The sequence below is a fragment of the Eleginops maclovinus genome, chromosome 1 (assembly GCF_036324505.1).
Source record: "Eleginops maclovinus isolate JMC-PN-2008 ecotype Puerto Natales chromosome 1, JC_Emac_rtc_rv5, whole genome shotgun sequence".
Taxonomy (NCBI): Eukaryota; Metazoa; Chordata; class Actinopteri; order Perciformes; family Eleginopidae; genus Eleginops; species Eleginops maclovinus.
This window is the reverse complement of record NC_086349.1, coordinates 26,513,126-26,533,374: the sequence shown is the minus strand read 5'-3', so window position 1 is coordinate 26,533,374 and position 20,249 is coordinate 26,513,126. Positions and strand designations below refer to the sequence as shown.

The following is a 20,249-nucleotide window of genomic DNA, read 5'->3' as shown; positions in this document are numbered from 1 at the left end:
TCAGCCAGGAAGTCTGAGAGAAATATCCCTTCTCCTGATGACCAACAGAGCAGGAGCCAGCCCTCTGCAGAGGGGGAGAGTAACGGAGTACTACTACTGGAGTATATGAGAGGGGGAATATTGTACTTTTTACTCCACTACATTACTATGCTGACTATGCAGTACTAAATACTTCTAATCCACACGTACATCACATTGACAAACCACACTACAAAATTGCTCTTACAAGTAAAAAGGGAGTCATTTTTGCATATATTTGGCTAACAATAACCCTTTATTTCATATTTGTGTACGTTAAGTACATTTTAAAACACGGCTTTTAGTTGTAATGGAGTACTTTGAGGGCGTAGTATTTGTACTTTAGGTAAAGGATCCGTCTTCCAGCACTGATCCTCTGCATGTGTAGCAGAAATGCAGCTTTCTCTGCCTCTGATATAAACTCTACATGCTCCTCAGACTCTGTTATTTTCTCCTCACAGAGTATTAGACCACAGGCATGTATGCATCAGTTTAAGTTGCTTTAAAAAATGCCAGAAATCTCAGATGGAGGAATGTGAGACAATCAGAGCAGCTGGGTGTCACATCCCCACCGAGCATCCCAGAGCAGAGAGACTGCAGTTAGGAGGCTTTTCAGGTTAGGAGGTCAGAAATAAATGTCATTTTGGAGGGCAGCAGGATCAAAAAGGGTTGGGGTTTTATGATGAAAGAGCCACTCTTTTATATTAATGTTTGAGTCATTTAGCACAATGCAATTTCCTGGGTTTATTGAATTACAGTGAGCTGTGAGCCCACTGAGGCACCAAAGCTGATTTAAAGTCAAACAACATCCCACACATGATTCCCGTTTGGAAAAACCCTTAAACAGGGGAAATGTTTGGCGAACACGTTGGAAAAACCTACTGTGTTCACTTTCTCCTAAATGTTAGAGAGACTTGTTGCTTCAAAAAGTGTCATTTGTCTGTGTTTTAGAGACACTCACCTGGCAGAATCAGCCAAATAAAAGTCCACAGAGTATCCGAAGTAGCTCCCATTTGGTCCGGTGTACACAGCCGGGTTCTCCACATCCAGGTTGAACGCCTCCCCAGGCCGGGAAACAGTGAGCAGCAGCCCGCAGAAAGACAGCAGGCAGCGGGCGAGCATGGCTCCAGTCCCCGGCGTCTTTACGCGGAACCGCTCCAAGCGCATTTTTTAAAAAGAATTAATCCACGAAAGTTGGGTTTTGAAAACGGGGGAAAGTGTCCAAGAGTTGAGTCCGCAGATGGAGCCTGGAAACAGAGGTGTATTTGGGGCTAAAAGTGCATCCCTGTGAGTCTCAGCGTGGTGGTGCGTGCGTCCTCAATGCTCTGCGCGTTAACCTCCTCTCTCTCCTCCTCAGCTGAAGGGAGTTCCCACAGCCTGAGAGCAGGAGGAGGAGTCTGTGATTCCCTAAATGAGGAGGAGGACACTTCTCATCCACTGACATGTCTCTGAGAACATGTTTACCCTGTGGTTTAAATGTGGTGAGGATTATTAACCAGAGGAACAATGCATCCAAATCCTGCTTTCGATTTGATCTGACTTTTATCTCATGTGGCTGTAGCTGCTGTGAAAGTCAATGACAGATAGCTCTTAATCTCTGCAGGCTGTCACTGAATTGCATGATTTATGAACTCCTTGTACTGGCACTAACTTTCAATAATACATCTTATTTTTATCCTGGTTGTGAAACAGAATCAAACTTCGTAATTTATCCCAGAAGATAGGAGGTTTTGTGACAGAAGGAAATAAATAGAATATAAATAAATAAAATAAAAACATAAGAAAGTAAATTAAAGAATGAATATGCAATAACATTTAAAATAAAATTAGGATATTTACTTTTAGGTTAAATAAACCACGTACAAATCTGAATAAAAACATAGAGATTTAATTAAGAATGTGCAATAAAACAACTAAAACAAGTTAAGATATTTAGTTAAACACAAGAAGTTAAAGTAAAATAAATATATACAATAAAATGTGAATAAAAACATTAAAAACTAAACAAGAAATTAAAGAAAAAATATAAATAAAAAGATTAAATTAAAATGTTTATATAAACATGAAATGAAAGTAAAATTATGCAATAGAATTATTTTTTAAATTAAGATATTCATTCAAGCATAAGAAGTTAAGACTTATCCAAGACAGATACAAATATTAAATAAAACACAATAAATATATTTGTTTGTTAAAAGTTACATTTCAAATTAAAAGTAAAAAGTCTAATAAAAACTTAAAATAGAATACAAACATTTATATAACTAACCAGTCTTTATCACACCTCTTGCCTCTTTATTTAATGTAAGCCTTCTTATTTCATATCATCATTTATTCAGACAGTTTTCCCTCCGTGGGACAAAAACAGATGTAGGATTTGATTTATTCTGTTTGGATATTTTGCTCCAGCTCCTTTAATGTTTCCAGGAACTAAAACCAGGAATATAATCAGCCACTGGTTTTAAAAACTCCCAAATAAACATTTCCCATAATAAACCCAGGACGTATTTTCACAGCTCACACACCCTTGCTTACCGAGTGTGTGATGCACATGTATTTCTGTCTAATTACAGCGTCAGGATCTGATTCGGGCGACTCGTGTGGGAAGGTTTCTGGAGGACTCGCAGCGACTCCTCTCTGGGATGAGACCTTTAATAAAGATCTGAATTAGGGCCTGTTGGTTTAGCTGATTCTCCTGAAGCCTCGGGGATGAACCGGGGGCCAGAAGTGGCAGCAGCAACATGAACTCTGCTCGTATTTATAACTGAAGTCTGACCGTAGACCGATGGGGGTAATCCACAGAGTCTGGGTGGGGGTAGGTGTGGGGGGGGGGGGGGGAGATCACAGCTGTTGGGGCCACTTGATGGTTCAGAGCTCTAATCCTGAAAGGGGTCTCACTCCTCACTCTGTTTTAAGGACCTGAGCAGAATTCAAGGAGTGGTTGACAGAAAGGCAGATTATATCGGGAGTCCAGACTTTCCCTCCCAAGTCACGTCTTGGTTTATAGAGAGCCCGTCATGTGCTGTAGAGTCACCTGAAACCATGGGACTGCAGAAGTCCTGGATATCCTAAGGAAGAGACAAGAGAAAACAGAGGAGGTTATTTCTCAATGTTCCAAGTAGTGGTCGCTTAGACTCGACTTCATACAGACACCGATATATGAGTCACTATTTCTCTGTGGAGATGTTTTCTACCAAAAGTGAGGAGGACTTCAGAGAGTCAACGAATCACACATACAGACAGGAGAATATTCAAAACTTTACTCACAAAAGTACATTCTATAACTCAAAGGTAACCAGTGAGTAGAAAGGTTAAACGTGCTGAAAATTAAAGTGCATTTAAATCATCAAGTCTGTAGGAAATAAAAGCACGGAGGGCGTTTTCTAAGTCTGCAGAGGAGACCTTCGTTATTGAAGCAGGACTGCTTTGCTTTTTAGTATCTCAGGAAAATGGAGAATGAAATGTCAAAAACACTTATTAACTCATTAAAATAGAACAGAAACTGAAGTGCAGATTGTCTAGAAAAGGTTAGAAATAGGGGAAAGTGTCCATTCCAAATCCAAGTTAGAACCACTTCCCCAAAGTGGCTTTACATTTGAAAGGTTAGTAACTTTGACATAATATATCACAACGGAAAGCATCATTTATTGACATTTCTGCATGTAACAAAGACTTTATAATGAGTAAATTACCCAAATAGATGACAATTTTGCTGCAGATCAACTTATCTGTGCAGCTCTACAGAAAAGTCACCCATACCACTTTGATTTTGGTTTCTAGATAGTTCCATGACCTAATGTATGATGTGAGTTAAAGGGTAAATACTGTGGGTACAGATAATGCTGCTATCAGCCTTCAGCCATTGTCTGTAGTGTGTGTCTGATTGAATGCCACACACAATCATTTGTTTGGCATCGTAAAGGATCAGGATTCGCTGTGAGATAGGAGAGAGATATTCTGCAGCATTTTAACCTACAGTGTGTGTGTGTGTGTTGTGTGTTCAGCATATTTTCTGTGGGTTCTGAGTAACTGAACTGAACAGTATTTTCCGTCTGCCTCCAACTGTGATTTCATAAAATAAAAAAAGGGGTGTGGTTTCTTTTTTTTTATTCCAATGCCTCTGCTTTGACATCATCATCTGGCAGCTATGGAAACAGATCTGAAGCAAAAACACTTAAAGAACATTTCACAACGCTCCGCACAGCCGGACAACTCTTTAAATTTAGACCTGACACTTTGGCACTCCTGCAAGGCCATGCACACACACACACACACACACACACACACACACACACACACACACACACACACACACACACACACACACACACACACACACACACACACACACACACATACATTAACTCTCCTCTTTCCTGGAGCTGAGCATATGTTTTCCGATACAGCCGGACAATTATTAATAGCACCAGCAGAAAGCCACTATCTGCCGATCATACGCAGATATGAAGGTGTGAGCTCTGCTTCTCTTTATGTGGCCGTTAAACAGAAGTTAATACACTAGAAAGGACACGGCGTCATTCGTCAGCTGTCAGTAATGCTATTCAGAGTGAAAGAGGAACTTTATTTCAAACGTAGACATCTTGGCGTCTCAAAAGAGCCATGTACAGGTTTCACCCTGCTTTTGGTCTTAATGCTAAGCAGTGCCGGCGCTAAGGGGGGGCATTCGAGGGCCGTGCCCCCCCTAGCGGTCATTGATGCCCCTCCTACCAGCTGTGAAGCATATTCTCGATCTGTCACAATCGACTATAATTGACGCTGAGTTCGAAGTTGCTAAAGAGTTTTTAATGTCACAAAAGCAAGCAAGCCCCCCCCCCCCCGCCAATGACCCAATGCCCCTCCAGCAGATCTGCTCTGGCGCCGACTCTGATGCTAAGCTAAGCTAACCACCAGCTACTTTATGCTACACAAATAGATTAAAAAAACAAGTAAATTACACGGAAAGTTCACGAGCAAGCGGTCCGATACCACCTCTTATAGGCGGACCAGTGTCCGGTTGTTTAGTTCACATCAGAGGTCTCGAACTGCGTTCACACCCAAACCCAAACCTCACCAAGGGGTTCGATTCAACCGTACTAAACAAGGCTGGCGTGAACAAGACCTTAGTTTAATATGCAACAGTTATCTTCTCATCTTCCATCTTAAAACCATTTAACGGTTAATCTTAGAGAATTGATTCAGTCAATATTTAAAGACATGCACTTCCAGCCTTCATACTTAAGTTATGTTGCGTTTTCCACCGGAGGCCAAGCACATCATTTGCACGCCGATTACATATCAAGTCATTGCAACGACACGGATAAAGGAACAATCGAATGACGCAGCCTCGCTTCATTACAGGAATCCGTCTGACACGAATCAGTGAAACCAATCAGCAGGGAGAATCTCCGCCTGTTGTCACTGAAATTGTGGGGTCAGAAAACCAAAACAAACCATCAGCTGTTGGCTCGGGGCGACGGCACACAGAGCCCTGAAAGACCTCATAATTGTTCAGAAACTGGACAGAAATCAGAGTTATAAATGTGTTTCAAGCCTCAAAAAGAAGGGATCCTGCAGACTGTAGTTGAACTGATCTGAGGAAGCCTGTTGTTGGTTTGCTAACCTCAATGGGTTCAATGCACGACTGAACATGTTGCCTACTGTTTTCTACTCTTCCATATCTGAAGGACAGGTCAACCTGAAGGGAGACACTGTGAAAATGGCTGTCTTCTTGTGGTGAAAATTGTGGTGATGGAATCCTGGTTGTCACAAGATGAAGCTTTTTAAAACAAGCCTTAAAAAGCAAATCCTAAAATGTCAAACTACTCCTTTAAATCTTCAACATAAACGTTGTTTGTGACTCTGATTAGGAAGACAATCACTACCTCTATCGTCCACTTTTGAATCCTAATTCCCAGAGCCTTATCTAATTTCTCTTTGTGGTACAAACAGTGATTCTCGGGGGGATCTGACCCCCCTGATGGCTGCCATTAGCCAACTGTTAGTGTTTTAAGTCTCAGAACAAACACTGTTTTACCACTCAGGAACAGACGGCACACAAAGAGCACAACAGGCAACTTGATAGTCCGCACACACAGCGGTGGACAGGAGGACTTCTCTCTGTTTGTTCCTGCAGGCCGTTCCTCGAGTGCATCCGTCCAGGGATTAGGTACGACAACGTTTTGGAAAAAGAAACCAATAATTGTTTAAAACTTTGGAGAATATTTAGGCACACTTGCAACGAATACCCTACTACGAATATAACCCTAATTATATACACTTTCTAAGTTTATAAAGTGAATCCTACATTTTGTGTATTTCTTACATATTCGGTTACTTTGAAAAGCCCTTAAGTTAATGAAAAATGCAATGTATGTGATAAACCTTCATTTATTTGTGACTTTTGTAAATTAATTAAAATCTAGAATATCTCAGAATTCTGAGAAAAAAATAAAATCTCGGTATTCCAGTTTAATTTTGGGAATTCTGACTTTAATCTGGGAATTCTGACTTTAATCTGGGAATTCTGACTTTAATTTGGGAATTAAGACTTTATTTTGGGAATTCTGACTTTATTTTGGGAATTCTGAATTTAATCTTTGACTTCAGACTTTAATTTGGGAATTCTGACTTTATTTTTGGAATTTAATCTTTGACTTCAGACTTTAATTTGGGAATTCTGACTTTATTTGGGAATTCTGACTTTATTTTGGGAATTCTGACTTTTTTCGCAACAATCTTACTTTAATCTCAGAACTAAAAAGGAGCGGCCCTTACCCTCTTCTGTATTTCATTTCATTTATTTATCAGCGGTAAAAAGTCTTAGAGCGGGAAGGTAACGATGGCGGAACAGAGGGCTGTAGTGTTGTGGAAATCCTGTACAGTAAGTCTTTGAGAAGAATGAGCTACTGTGAGATTCCAACCTGCTCCTGATGTAAACGAGTGTTTCAAACCCACTGAGCCAACTTTCCTTCCTCCTCTCCGTCTCTCTTTAACTGTAGAAATGCCGTGATACACATCTAACAGGCAGGAAATTCCTCCAATGTAAAAGCCTTCCTGTTTCCTACTCTTTGCTTCTTCGTTACACACACACTAACACACACTCTGCTCTCTGTAACATTCCCTATGTCCAGGAAGGGAAGGGAGTTGAGTCTGGCTTTCTGGATGACAGATTTGTCGCGAAGGAGTGGACGTCCTGAGAGTTCGGACTGTCTTTTGTTTTCAACACAAGCTCTTAGCAACGTCCGGCAGAATGAATCATGTGATTGTTTTAGACGGAGGAATCACCCCGGAGGCTCCTTAGAAGGCAGCGTCACCACCCCCCTGGCCTCCGCCCTTCTGCATTATTGTTTCCTCTGGCAAGCTTAACTGTCAATCCAGAGAAATTGAGACAACGTGTGTGGGGAGCGAGGGGATCCGAACACTGTCCATTGTTTAGTGGGCTTGTTAAAGCAGCCACAAAACGACTGAAAATGAGCAGTTGTGTTTTTATGTACATCTGCTAATCAGTCCGAGGGAGCAGGGCTGTAAAGTAGCAGCAGGCTGCAAGCTGCTGGGGGGGGGGAAAGACCCTGCTACCAGCCTCCGTTTACATGCAATAACACCAGCTTCATGCAGGGTTTAGTCTCTGTCCCTGAACTTGTTTGCTTGACTCTTTAAGAGGCGGTGTAAAACACTTGACATCCTTTAAACGGGAGGTCACTGAGGCAGAGTGGCTGGGCCGAGGAACCACAGAGCTTTTCACACGTGCACTCCAACCCTACAGTTATTATATGACGTTAGCCGGAGGAGATGTGTGTGAGAAGGCAATATCATCCAGTAGAGAGGCTGTGTAAAGTCCAACTGAGCCCAGGTGTGAAAAAGAGGCGCTCATTAAGAAGAAGAAGCAGAAGAAGAAGAAGAAGAAGAAGAAGAAGAAGAAGAAGAAGAAGAAGAAGAAGAAGAAGAGGCAGTCTTCCAGCAGTGGCTCAGTCAGTAGGGGCTTGAACTGGGAATCGTAGGGTCGCCGGTTCAAGTCCCCGAACAGACTTGAAATATGGAAGGTGGACTGCTACTTGGAGAGGTCCCAGTTCACCTCCTAGGCCCTGCTGTGGTGTCCTTGAGCAAGGCACCGGACACCTCCAATCCCCCCTCCCCATTGCTCCCCGGGCGCTGCACAATAGCTGCCCACTGCTCCTAGTACTAGGATGGGTTAAATGCAGAGGACCAATTTCACTGTGTGTGCTCTGCTGTGTGCATGTATGTGACATAAAGAGGGTTTCATCCTCCAGTTCTATCTTCTTTGAAGAAGCAGAAGCAGAAGAAGCAGAAGAAGAAGATATCATATATCTGATTCTGAAACAAAGGACAGATAAATATGAGTATTTTGTGAAGGTTTGAAATCAACATGAACTTCTAAAAGGACTAGGGCTTTTGATGAAACCAAATTAAAAACAGAAGCAACGGTGAAACATGAAGGAGAAGGATCACAGCATCTGTAGGTTACATAACGCAAGAAGAACACAGAAACTGATGAGTTGTGAAAACTCAAAGAGGAAATGTTTGACATTGAACGAGACGTGTGCTGCATTCAGGTCCCGAGTTCAGGGTGTCATACTTTATTTGAACGGCCTATTTGTCTCACAGAGTGATGGCGCACCCCCCGATCCCCTTCTGTGTTCGGCTGTCGAGGCGGGCGTGCTGCTGGGACGCCACCGGGCCTCGGACTGAAGGAATGTGGCCGTAAAATGGACCGGAGGGGGGTACCGCGGGAGAGGGCCGTGAATCAACGTGATCACTGGAGAGCCTGGGGGTATTGTTTCACACACACACACACACACACACACACACACACACACACACACACACACACACACACACACACACACACACACACACACACACACACACACACACACACACTTATAACCATTCACACATTCCCTCCAATTTACTGCAGTTCCCACACCCACTCCCCCTCAGCCGTGTTTGACACAATGCATATGGAAACACCCGGCTTCCCATGGTAAAAACAAACTGCGCTGAAAGTGAAGATAGATAAAGATAGATGCTGTTTCTTCTTATATTTAAGACATAAACATTTTCTTTCTGGATATTTTTACAGCCTCGTGTTATTGTATTCTAAAGCAACCGCCCCGCTGCTGCTTTAAGCATGTTTGTATTAGATGGGGTGATTAAAGAGGCAGCTCCTCTCTCATGGTAATGAATGGCTGATGGCACCAGTAGACACAATACCATCACAGGGACTTTCAACACTTCATCGGCTGAAGGGGCGACTTCCTGCACCGACGGAGACACTCCTGCAGATTGATGGGGAACAGCAATGAGGGCAGGAAAACAAAGGCCTGCCATCATGTCTCCTGCTCGCAGTGTGACTGGAGGACGAAAAGCAGCGTTTACTATCGCTGTGTTTCATCTACATTGATGGGTGGAACACTCCTATGGTGTCCTGAATGATTCTCGTTAATAATTTGAACTTCTTTCCTGTGGTGGAGGCTTAACATTTATCATTACCGTGTATTTTTTCAGTGCAGGATCCTTCAACACAGTTTGGAGGGGGCTTTTGATTAAAGCTGCAGTTTTAGATGTGAACATGAGTCTACACATTAACTAGCAAAGCCACCATCTACCCTTTGAGCCACATATCGACATCAACACACCAATCACACATGCTAATGTTTAGCAGGCACAATGTTCACCCTCTTTGCTGTCATAGCTTAGCGTGTTAGCATGCTAATGTTTCCTAATACGCATTTAAGTGCAGCTAAGGCTTATCTTAATGTCATTGTTTTATTTGTATAATGACAACAGCAGCCTTTCTGTGAGGCTCTTACATCAACATGCTAATATGCTAGCAATAACACATGCTAATGTTTAGCAGGAACAACTTTCACCCTGTGAACCATCTTAGCTTTGCATGTTAGCGTGCTAACTTATTAGCATTTAAAGCAAATTGCAGTTGAGGCTGATGCAAGTGTCATTAGTTTAGCAGATATTTGATAACTAACAACACTTTCTGAAAGTATTTCTCTGTCTTAACATATTTAGACACTAGTTAATGCTTTAAATTACAGGAAAACTAAATGAATTGCAACAAAATGACCAGGTTTTAAATAAACGTTTGCTATGTTAAAAATAAAATGAAGTGAACATTTACTTTTGGTTTTAAACAAACAGCGGGCCAGAAGGAAAACATGATTATCAACCCTTAACTCCGGGACATATTTGTGATACTTGAACAACAACCATAATATTGAAATGAAATGCGGTTGAGTCTTTATTTAGGAAAGCAGACTGAACCAAAGCAATGGAACGTTGTTTTTTCATTCAGCAATAATAATTAGCCATTTGCCGATGAGCTTCTGTTGGTTTCAGAGAGAGTTTGTGTTATTTTTGGAACAATGGCTGTTTGTTTATTGGGATAAAAGACTTTCAGTCCAATGGGACATTTTCCAAGGTTTCGGAAAATTGGCAGTGGGAACAAATGCATGGCACCGATTGGACTCGGACAACAAATGGAAACCAAAACACTTCCGATACGGGAATTTTATTGACAGATTCTCCATTCCAATGTATGTCTGTTTATAGAGGTAATGATTTAAATACGTGTTGGACTGACCACATTGTTTTATATTTTAAATTGTGTTTAGTGTCTCAAACATCTGGAATGAACAAAAACATAGACAGAGCGTTGCTTAAAATACAATTAAGCATCAAACCCACATTTAAAAACCATTGACATACAGAAAGAGGAAGGGAGAACATTTGATTGTATTTTATGAATTAGTGAACAAACGTCCAAGTATTCAACATCGCCGTCCCTGGAGTCGAGCAGCTAAAAATATTAAAGATATTAAAATATTACCACCACTTGTTGACTTAAAACTCTCCATTATCCACCCACCCCCCCCCCCCCCCTTCCCCCTCCCCCTCCCCCCTCCCCCTCCCCCTCCCCCTCCCTCTATCTCTAGCCTGGCTACTTCCTGATGCATTGTGGGTAACTTCCTGTCCCGACTGTACTTAGCTGATGAACAACACAGCGGAGGTCTCATTCCTCATGTCTCACATTCTGTAAACACAAAAAAACAATGTTAGGGGGTGAGTCACGATGCCCGTTAAAATGTCCCCCCCCCCCTCCCAGATACTCTCCCAGTAATCTGCTCCTCCTTATAAGTCGATGTTGATGTGAATGCTGTGCAGACCACCGAGGTGTCACACCGTCTCGCAGCCTTATATAGAAGCCGTCAGAGGTTCCTGATCGGTGCATTCGTTATATCGGTTAGTGTGAAGCAACATGGGGAGGGTCTGCTGTCATCCCACTGCTGATGCACCACAGCACAGAGGGGTCGCAGCCCTCATGCTGACCCTTCATTTATGCTGCTGAGAGCCAGAAGACAAAAAGGTTTTCATATTTAGATTTATTTTTACAAGTAATTGGGATATAAGAAACAAATCGGAAAAAAATAAATGTATTTTGATAAAAATTAGACATTAGTTTGATCACATTTCTTTAATATTGAAAATTGGAAACATATATAAATCTAATTTTAAACACCTTCAGGGTTTGGTAAAGCAGCTCAGAGCCTTCATTTCTCTTCCAGAGACACAGAAGAAAAAAGGTTTAAATATTTAGATTTATTTTTTAAATAATTGGGAACATATCACAAAATGTTTCAAACACTTTTGTTTTATTTTGATAAGAAATTGGACATAACTCTGATTTTTACTGTAAACCAACCTTTTATAAATGTTGAAAATTTGAAACAAATATAGAATGAGTTTTAAAAGAAACTCAAACCCTTCATTAAGCTTTCTGAGCCCCAGGAAAACATATTTACATTTATTTTGAATTCACTGGGATAGAAGAAACAAATCAAAAAAATGTCTCAATCATAAAAGACATGGGTCTACTGGATAGTCACTTCTTAAACTTTAAGACAAACAATATATCTTTAAATAATCTTTTAAATAACATCATGAGAATGCACATTAGAAGTCAAGTACACTGCATGCATGTTGTTTGCAATAAAGGACTCGGTGTCATGTCCCCCACAGAGGACAAGAATTATTTTCCGGCCTCTCAGGAGGATATTTGAGGAAGGGTCCCAGACTATTCAGGGCGACCAGAGGTCCTGGGAAATGATTGGCGGGGTAATATCAGCTTGATGGTGAGGGTTGAGATTAATGAAGACTATTCATGTGCGCTTCCTGGGTCGGGTTTCATCCCAAACAAACCAAAAGCATGCACACAAGCAAACAAGCTGCTCGAGGTCAGCGGCATTATTATGGTGTGTTCCTAAACTAACCCTGATGCATCATAGGATCAAGTGGTAAAATATACAAAAGAGGATCTCCACCTGTTCTCCACATTTATTTGTTCAATTATAGCGTGGTGAAGGGATGTCGTATTTCTGTGTCAGACCCTGAAGGCAGCCTCTTTCTGGTTCCCTACACTCAAACCAATGGGACTGCTCCATGTGTTTTTGGATTATTGCAGAAAATAATATCCGCCAAACACACGTTTATGATACTTACACATTTAGTTCAGCAGGATAATCTTCACATATTAACATCACTTCATGATTTCTGGAGTAAAAAGCTAACGTTGGGCTATAAAGGAACTACAGCACGGTCACATGACTTCACGTCACCACCGCTAAGCTAAAGTTGGCTAATGTTGGGCTGTAAAGGAACTACAGCATGGTCACATGACTTCACGTCCCCACCGCTAAGCTAAAGGCGGCTAATGTTGGGCTATAAAGGAACTACAGCACGGTCACATGACTTCACCTCACCACCGCTAAGCTAAAGGCGGCTAATGTTGGGCTATAAAGGAACTACAGCACGGTCACATGACTTCACGTCACCACCGCTAAGCTAAAGGCGGCTAATGTTGGGCTATAAAGGAACTACAGCACGGTCACATGACTTCACCTCACCACCGCTAAGCTAAAGGCGGCTAATGTTGGGCTATAAAGGAACTACAGCACGGTCACATGACTTCACGTCACCACCGCTAAGCTAAAGGCGGCTAATGTTGGCCAATAAAGGAACTACAGCACGGTCACATGACTTCACGTCACCACTGCTAAGCTAAAGGCGGCTAATGTTGGGCGTGATGATGTTTAGTTGTCTCATTTGGACACTTGTTAGCAACCACAGTTTTTAAATCCACCAGTGGATTTACTGATGTATTTTATGTCGTAGAGCATTCAGATCTCTTCAGCTTGTGTTAACCACAGACCTTATCTCAGGCTAACAACCAAAAACACATTCAGAAAACCACTGACTTCGAGGGACAGGAAATATTAAAATGCTGAGTCATGTCGAAGTTCAGGACTCATTCTTGCACCAAATCATACGTTTCGATCATTGAACACTTCACTTAAAATGTTCGTTTGAATCCAAACATCAGAAACTGGTTAACTGGGGAAAAAAAATCCAGCCAGGTATTTTTATTGCTGCTGCATGTAGCTCTGGAACGTCTCCATGGAAAAACTTTTAGTGGGCCTTTCTGCATTTGGGACACTCGTTAATACTAAATCTGCTCCACTTGTACCACTGCTCTCCTGGCTGTTAGGAATTCAGTTTCAAACAGCCAGCTAAAAATAGCTTTAGTCCTTTTGCATTTTACTTCACTCCGCACTGGAACGTTTATCCAAACCCTTGAGTCCCCTCCACCACAGATACCCCTTTTCCACCGAGGCAGTTCCAGGACCAGAGCTGGTGCCCAATATCAAAGCAGTTGTTTGTTTCTACTGCAGTGGCTCCGGCTTTCTGCCCCAGAAATTGGTTGAACTAATGCACTGAACTTTTGTACCGTCCAAACCAGGAACCAAGAGTTGCATAAATCAGTGAAAGTAAAGAGTAGTTGAAGAAGCAGTAGCACCGATCTCGCACAGTGGCTACAACATGATCACACTTATATATAAATGTTGCAGGAAAAAAAGCTAATAATTGTATAATTTCTGGATATCTCAAGAAAAAGACAGGAGACAGGAGCGTCCGATTTCAAATATTTACTCAACAAATCCAATCTCTTATATATTGCATTACCTGACATTACACCAGTATTGACCCTGTTCTTTTGACAGTATGTCTCCCAGTTCTTTTATTTAGGTTATACGATCACACTTCGTTATCTTGCTCTGCAGTAACCATGTTTCTGCAGTTCTTGAAATACAAACGGTGTACATTCTCCAGAGTCCACAGACTCATAAATGATGCTGCTCCAAAAGCAAGTAATACAGTAACAAAAACAAGGTGTTTTCGCTTGTAATAAGTACAGAAATCTGCCAATAGAACAACCTCAAATCACTCAACCACTCAATTCAAGATATAAGACATACTTTCATATACTGTCAAACTAATCCAGGCCTTTACGTGTGACACATTATTTCTTACGACCACATTTGATCAGACAATCTGTTTGCAAAAATGCCAAAATTCAGCCCAGTTTCTGATCTGCAACGTGAAGTTATTTGAAACGCATTCTCCCATTAAACAAGCCAAACATAATACGTACACTATTCAGTTTGTCGGCTCTAAATGCTCTTATTGATTAGTCGGATTAGCTCTGGTGGCTATGCTAACATCATCCATGTAATACAAAACTTCCCGTCATACAATCCTTGATTTACGGTGCATATATTGTCAATTATAACAGAAGAATTTACATTTGTGGGGAATAATGCATCAGGGGACGAGTCCAAATACTTCACGTGATGGAAGGAAACCATAGGGTCAACGCTGATGGAGAATAAGCGGCGTTCCAGTGCAGGGGTCGGCTTTTTCTGAACCATATCGTGGCACATTAATAGCCGTGTCTAACAGTAGAAAGTTGGAGAAGTCATGCTTGCAATTAAATCTGCTTCAACCCTTGGCTGGGAACAAAACCGGCCCCAAGTACAGAAGTAGAAAGGAACTGGTTTCAGTGGGGAATGTGTGACGCCCGGCCTTCGAGAGTTTGGGAACTCCTGGCATTTCTTTATCTGAGAAACACATGCTGCATTATGAGGAGAGTGCCATGCTGTACGGAGCACAAACAATCCCCGTCTTCCTGCGTTTGTGTCGAGGAATGTTGGGTTCTTTAAAAAGGACAAGAGGCGCATTAAGTCTGCTTCACGTCACGTCGTTCGGCAGAAATGTGTTGACGTCTCTCTGTGACGAATGCTGCATTATTCCAGCGATCGGAAAAACATGACAATCACACCCCGCCACTTTAATCCAGCCTTTCAGTCATTATGCTGCAATTATGCATTATGGTAATGGCACTGACAAAATGCATTTCCCTGGCCACAGATAATGTAACAGTGGACCACCTACACATCGGAGCAGTGGGGTCTTCCCTGTGGGGGCAGAAGAGAGATTTAACCCCACTGAAACATTTAGACGAACACCCAGGTGGTAAACAGGAAAGCATTATCTGTTGCCAGCAGCTAACATCACATAAAACTACCTACTGACTAATGAGTACAGTTACAAAACATATGCAGGAAATTTCCCACCACTAATTTACGTACGCCTGGGAAAAACATGGGAATACTTAAAACCTGCAATAACCGATTTACGGGTTTTACAGCGATAATGAAATCTGAGCTACTGGAGTCGTCCACCTGATGGATGCACGTCAAATCATATCAGTTTAATGTTATTTTGCAAATTTAAAAAGATAATCAGACAGAGAGAAAACCAAAAAGATATCAAATGCATGTGCAGCTAATGAAGAAACACACTATAGGCTGATAACAATAAAAAACTCCCCAAAAATATGTAAATAATAATGCAATTGAATTTTAAAAATGGATGGGTTCTTGTTCTGATACACAAACTTAAACACATCATAAGTGTATCATAAATGTGCAGTTTCAAGTCAAAATGAATATTCTGTATATTAAAAATGTCAGCGTTACCGGCTCTTTTGATACCGTCTCTTTCTCTGCACTTATAACTCTCTGAATGTACCTTTATATGTAACGTTATGTTCCATTCCTTGCACACTTACTGTAAATAACATCATGCTTTGTATTGTGTGAACTGAAAAGTTGGCCCTTCAATAGTCTTGTATTCGTCAGACGTTTCTATTTTAGAAAGTTTTTATTCTGCTCGTTTGATTTCTAAATGCCTTGCTTTGTTTTTTGCTACTGCGACACATTTTTTTCTCACAATTTGGAATCAATAAAGTACATCTTATCTTACCCGCAACTGTGGCTGGGGGGGATAAGGGTTAGGGTCAATCTTTGAACCTCAAGGTTGTCGGTTCGATCCCAGCCCGCGCTGCCAACATGTGGATTTAGCCTTGGGAAAGACACTGAACCCTGAGGTGCTCCCGATGGCCAAATGTGGAGGCAGCAGCTGGGTGGAGGCCATAGACTGTATATATAAAGGTGGAGGCACATCGCTCAGCTGAGTCGTGCACGTTGGTGACTTGGCGATTGAGACCTCTATGTGTGTGTGTGTGTGTGTGTGTGTGTGTGTGTGTGTGTGTGTGTGTGTGTGTGTGTGTGTGTGTGTGTGTGTGTGTGTGTGTGTGTGTGTGTGTGTGTGTGTGTGTGTGTGAGGTTCCCTAGAGCAAGTGTTGCTGCTCTGCATGGATGAGGTGTGAATGACTCGTAGTAGCTTTAAGGGGTCCAGAAGAGCTGTATAAGTACAACAAATGTTCGCTTATAATGTTACTTTACCACTGCGTACTGAACTGTTTTACTTCATTGTTAATATTCTCTTGGGTACCTGACTTCTTATTTAATATGCAAGTCTATTCTTTTTCTTGTAGCCTTTCATCTGAGTGAACGGCTTCCTGATTCTGACAGTAATACACACTTTCATAAGAAAGAAAACTAATAAATAGAAGAGTTTAAAAGACACACATCTTCCTCAGAGCCTCACTACATTACACACTTTTGAAAAAATGAAATTTCTGAGACTCATTTCATCCAAGAAGCTGGATGATTCATTTCCAGTACCTGGAGACCAAGTGTGTCACACTGAGGGACTCTGACCATTCATGGTAATAATACCTGTCTCACACTCACAGTGCTGAGGAAAATAAACAGCATCCCATAATGTTTGTGAGCTGATTCACTCTTCTAATGAACCCCTCAGAGAGGCTTAGCTGCTGACTCAAACGCTCTTCAGACCGTGACTCTAAATAAGGCAGCGTCTCTCCGTTAGCATCAGAGGCTAACAGGACTCTGTGTCCCTGCTGACCTGATATGTTTCTAAACAGGGGTGGAGAACAAGTACTGCACTTAAGAACTGTTTGAGATACTTGTTCTTTGCTTACGTGTTGTATTCTCATGCCATTTTTAACTTTTACTCCACTACATTATAAAGGGAAACATTGCTATTCTAACATCTGTAGTTACTTTACAGATTCAGATTTTTGTATTCAACACAAAGGATTTAAAAAAGATTCTGATTATGAGAGCTACTTTATAGTTTGTATTAACCATTTTCACTTAAAATAAATAGGTTTCAGCTTCTAAAATGTGAAGATTTGCTGCTTTTTCCTTTCAAAATTGACACTCTGGGCTCTGGGTAATTAAGAAACAAATCAAATGATATATCTACTAGTAAAACCATTACAGGGGAAATGTATATTTGTATATAAATTATTCTTCCTGTTCTACTAACATCCTTATACTTAAGTACAGTAACTCTATGGGTATTTATACACCTTAAGTGGTTTCTTATTTATTTGTATACGGACAAAACAAACTGCTCTGTGAGGCTGTACTTTATGCTAACATGCTAACAATGGCACATGTTAGCATATTAGCTTACCATGTTAGCATATTAGCTTACCATGTTAGCATTTGCTCACTAGCACAAAACACAGTGGGTGGTGATGTGACTTTACTTTCTTCACGTCACTAAAATCCTGTTTCTGAATAACTAAGGAAAACACATATTGTCCTGAGTCCGGCGTCCAGCGACCCTAAACCTCTGATTAGAGACGTGTGATACCTCAAAACCAACCTGAATCTAGCATCACCCTTGCAATGCGATCAATAATGCAGTTTGGTTGTATTGTGTTTTATTTTTAGGACACCGTGCTGCACAACAACAGTTGTGTGTCTAAATTGACCGTGCATTCTCACTACTCACCACTTACTGTCCCGGCTTATGACCCGACTTCGGACTGAAGAGGATCCTCTGTTCCAACAAACACATGACTTGCAAGATAGTAAATGTGATTTATATAAAAAATGACGCAGCTAAAAGGAGGTTAAAGTCTGCTGGTCTAGGAAAAGAGATTCACAAAATAATGATGATGAATCATATGATGTGAAGTCCTCACGTCCCTAATTACACTTCCTCCCCCTCTATTCCCATATCAGAAACTTTATATTAAAAATCACACTGTGACACCATCTCTAACCCTTCACATTTTCACGCTGCTGGCCACATTTCAGCGTGCAGTCAGAGGATGGTTGTCTGTAGCATGTGGTTGTGGTTATGTTGCTTTATCCCTTAAGCCAAATCATTGACATGTCAAGAAGAAGAAGAGGACGTTTTTCCACATTATTTCCTCACTTTATAAGGACTAATCTCTCTTAAGTGCAATGCTGGCTGCCTGTTATCAGTCAGCATGTTGAGTGTCGGCAGAGAAATCTCAGATATGTGAACCCACTCCTATCTCAGAGTGTCTTATCTGCCCAGTTCTCTGTGTATGTTTCTATGGCGCAATTAGCTTCTTCCTTTCTTTGGGTGTCGTGCTACCGTTAGTTAGCTAGCTACGTTAATGTTAGCGGTACCAAGTCATTGCAGACTGCTCGATTAAACCAATTAAACAACAGTGGCTTCTTTTCAGAAACAACACATGAATGACTTTTATTGATTTGTACGTTGTTTACCAAACTAACTGTAATCATCGTGGGTCGCTTATCTTCCGCTACGTAGCCGTGATGGCGGTCATTGAATGAAAGAATTGTGCATTTTTGGACCACTATAAGAGCACAGTCTGGTACTCATAGTGCATTTGGTCATACACTATATAGAAAAAGTATTGAGACACCTACACATCACACCTTCAGGAGCTTTTATGACATCCAACCCCAAATTCTTAGGCCTTAAAATGAAGTTGGTCGCCCCTTTGAAGCCATTGCAGCTCCTTCTTTTTGGGAAGGCCTTCTACAAGATGTTGGAGTGAGTCTGTGGGAATTTTTGCCCAATCATCCAGAAGAGCATCTGTGAGGTCAGACCCTGATGTTGGACGAGAGGGCCTGGCTCACAATCGCAGTTCATCCCAAAGCCGTTCTGTGGGGTTGAGGTCAGGGCTCTGTGCGGGCTAGTTCTTCCACACCAAGCTCAACCAGCCAGGCCCTTATGGACCTTGCTGGAGCAGGAAAGGGAAAGCATACAATTGTCCAGAATGACTTATGATGAACCATTAAGGCTCCCCTTCACTGGAACTAAGGGGCCTAAACCAAACCCACAGAAACAACCCCCGTATACCCGATAGTGTCCCAATACTTGTGTCTTTATAGTGTACTCCACATTGGGATGCAGTCAAAACAACAACTCAGTCAGGAAGAAGCGTGAATTGAGACACAACTTCTGCTTTATTTGGGAGTTGTTGAGACATTGAGGCAGAAATCTGTCTTGCTTTTGTACTTACTTTCTCTCTACAGGAGCTGTAATGCACAAGGTTTTCTCCCCTCCCCTCCCCTCCTGCGTCACAACTGCAGAGTTTCCCTCTGGTTTTGCCTCTCCTGGTGTGTCTGGTTTCTATTAGCGTGTTGGCTGCAGCCTCAGCGTTGTGCAGAGGTACGGGAGCTGTTGTGGCACAAGTTTCCCTTTAACAACATGCACCCCCCACCACCACCCTCCCCTCCCTTACTCTGACTCACACACATAAGCAGAACATGCAGCTTCCCCCCCACACTGTCACACCCCTGCAGCCTAGGAACAACCTGGAACATTTGAGTAAACTAGTGTGTGTTCATACAACAGTTTCCATGGATAACATGAAGGGAGGGGCAGAGGGAGGGGGGGGTTCTCCCTTGAGAAACTGCTGTCATTGTGGGCGCGTCTTCTGGACTCTTTCGCTCATCAGCATCTGGCCCCGTTTCTCTCTGAAGAAATGCCGTGTTTTTACCCCATGTGAATATGAACGAAAGTGACTTCGGCCTGGGAGGGAAACACGGGGAGAGGGGAGGATCAGAGGAAGCGTTGGAGAAGTACGCGGTGAGGAAAATTATCTTCTGCATTCGGAAATAATGACATGGATCTGG

The 20,249-nt window shown here is 41.8% G+C and overlaps 1 protein-coding gene across 1 annotated transcript in view; it reads right to left on the bottom strand.

Annotated features, from left to right (window-relative positions):
• itga5 (integrin, alpha 5 (fibronectin receptor, alpha polypeptide)) overlaps positions 1 to 1,337 on the bottom strand; it is a 46,348-nt gene extending 45,011 nt beyond the window's left edge. Inside the window, 1 exon segment of the mRNA XM_063886869.1 lies at positions 980 to 1,337. Coding sequence (XP_063742939.1) covers positions 980 to 1,185 — 206 coding nt within the window. The 5' untranslated portion in view covers positions 1,186 to 1,337.
• Positions 1,338 to 20,249: the final 18,912 nt, after the last annotated feature.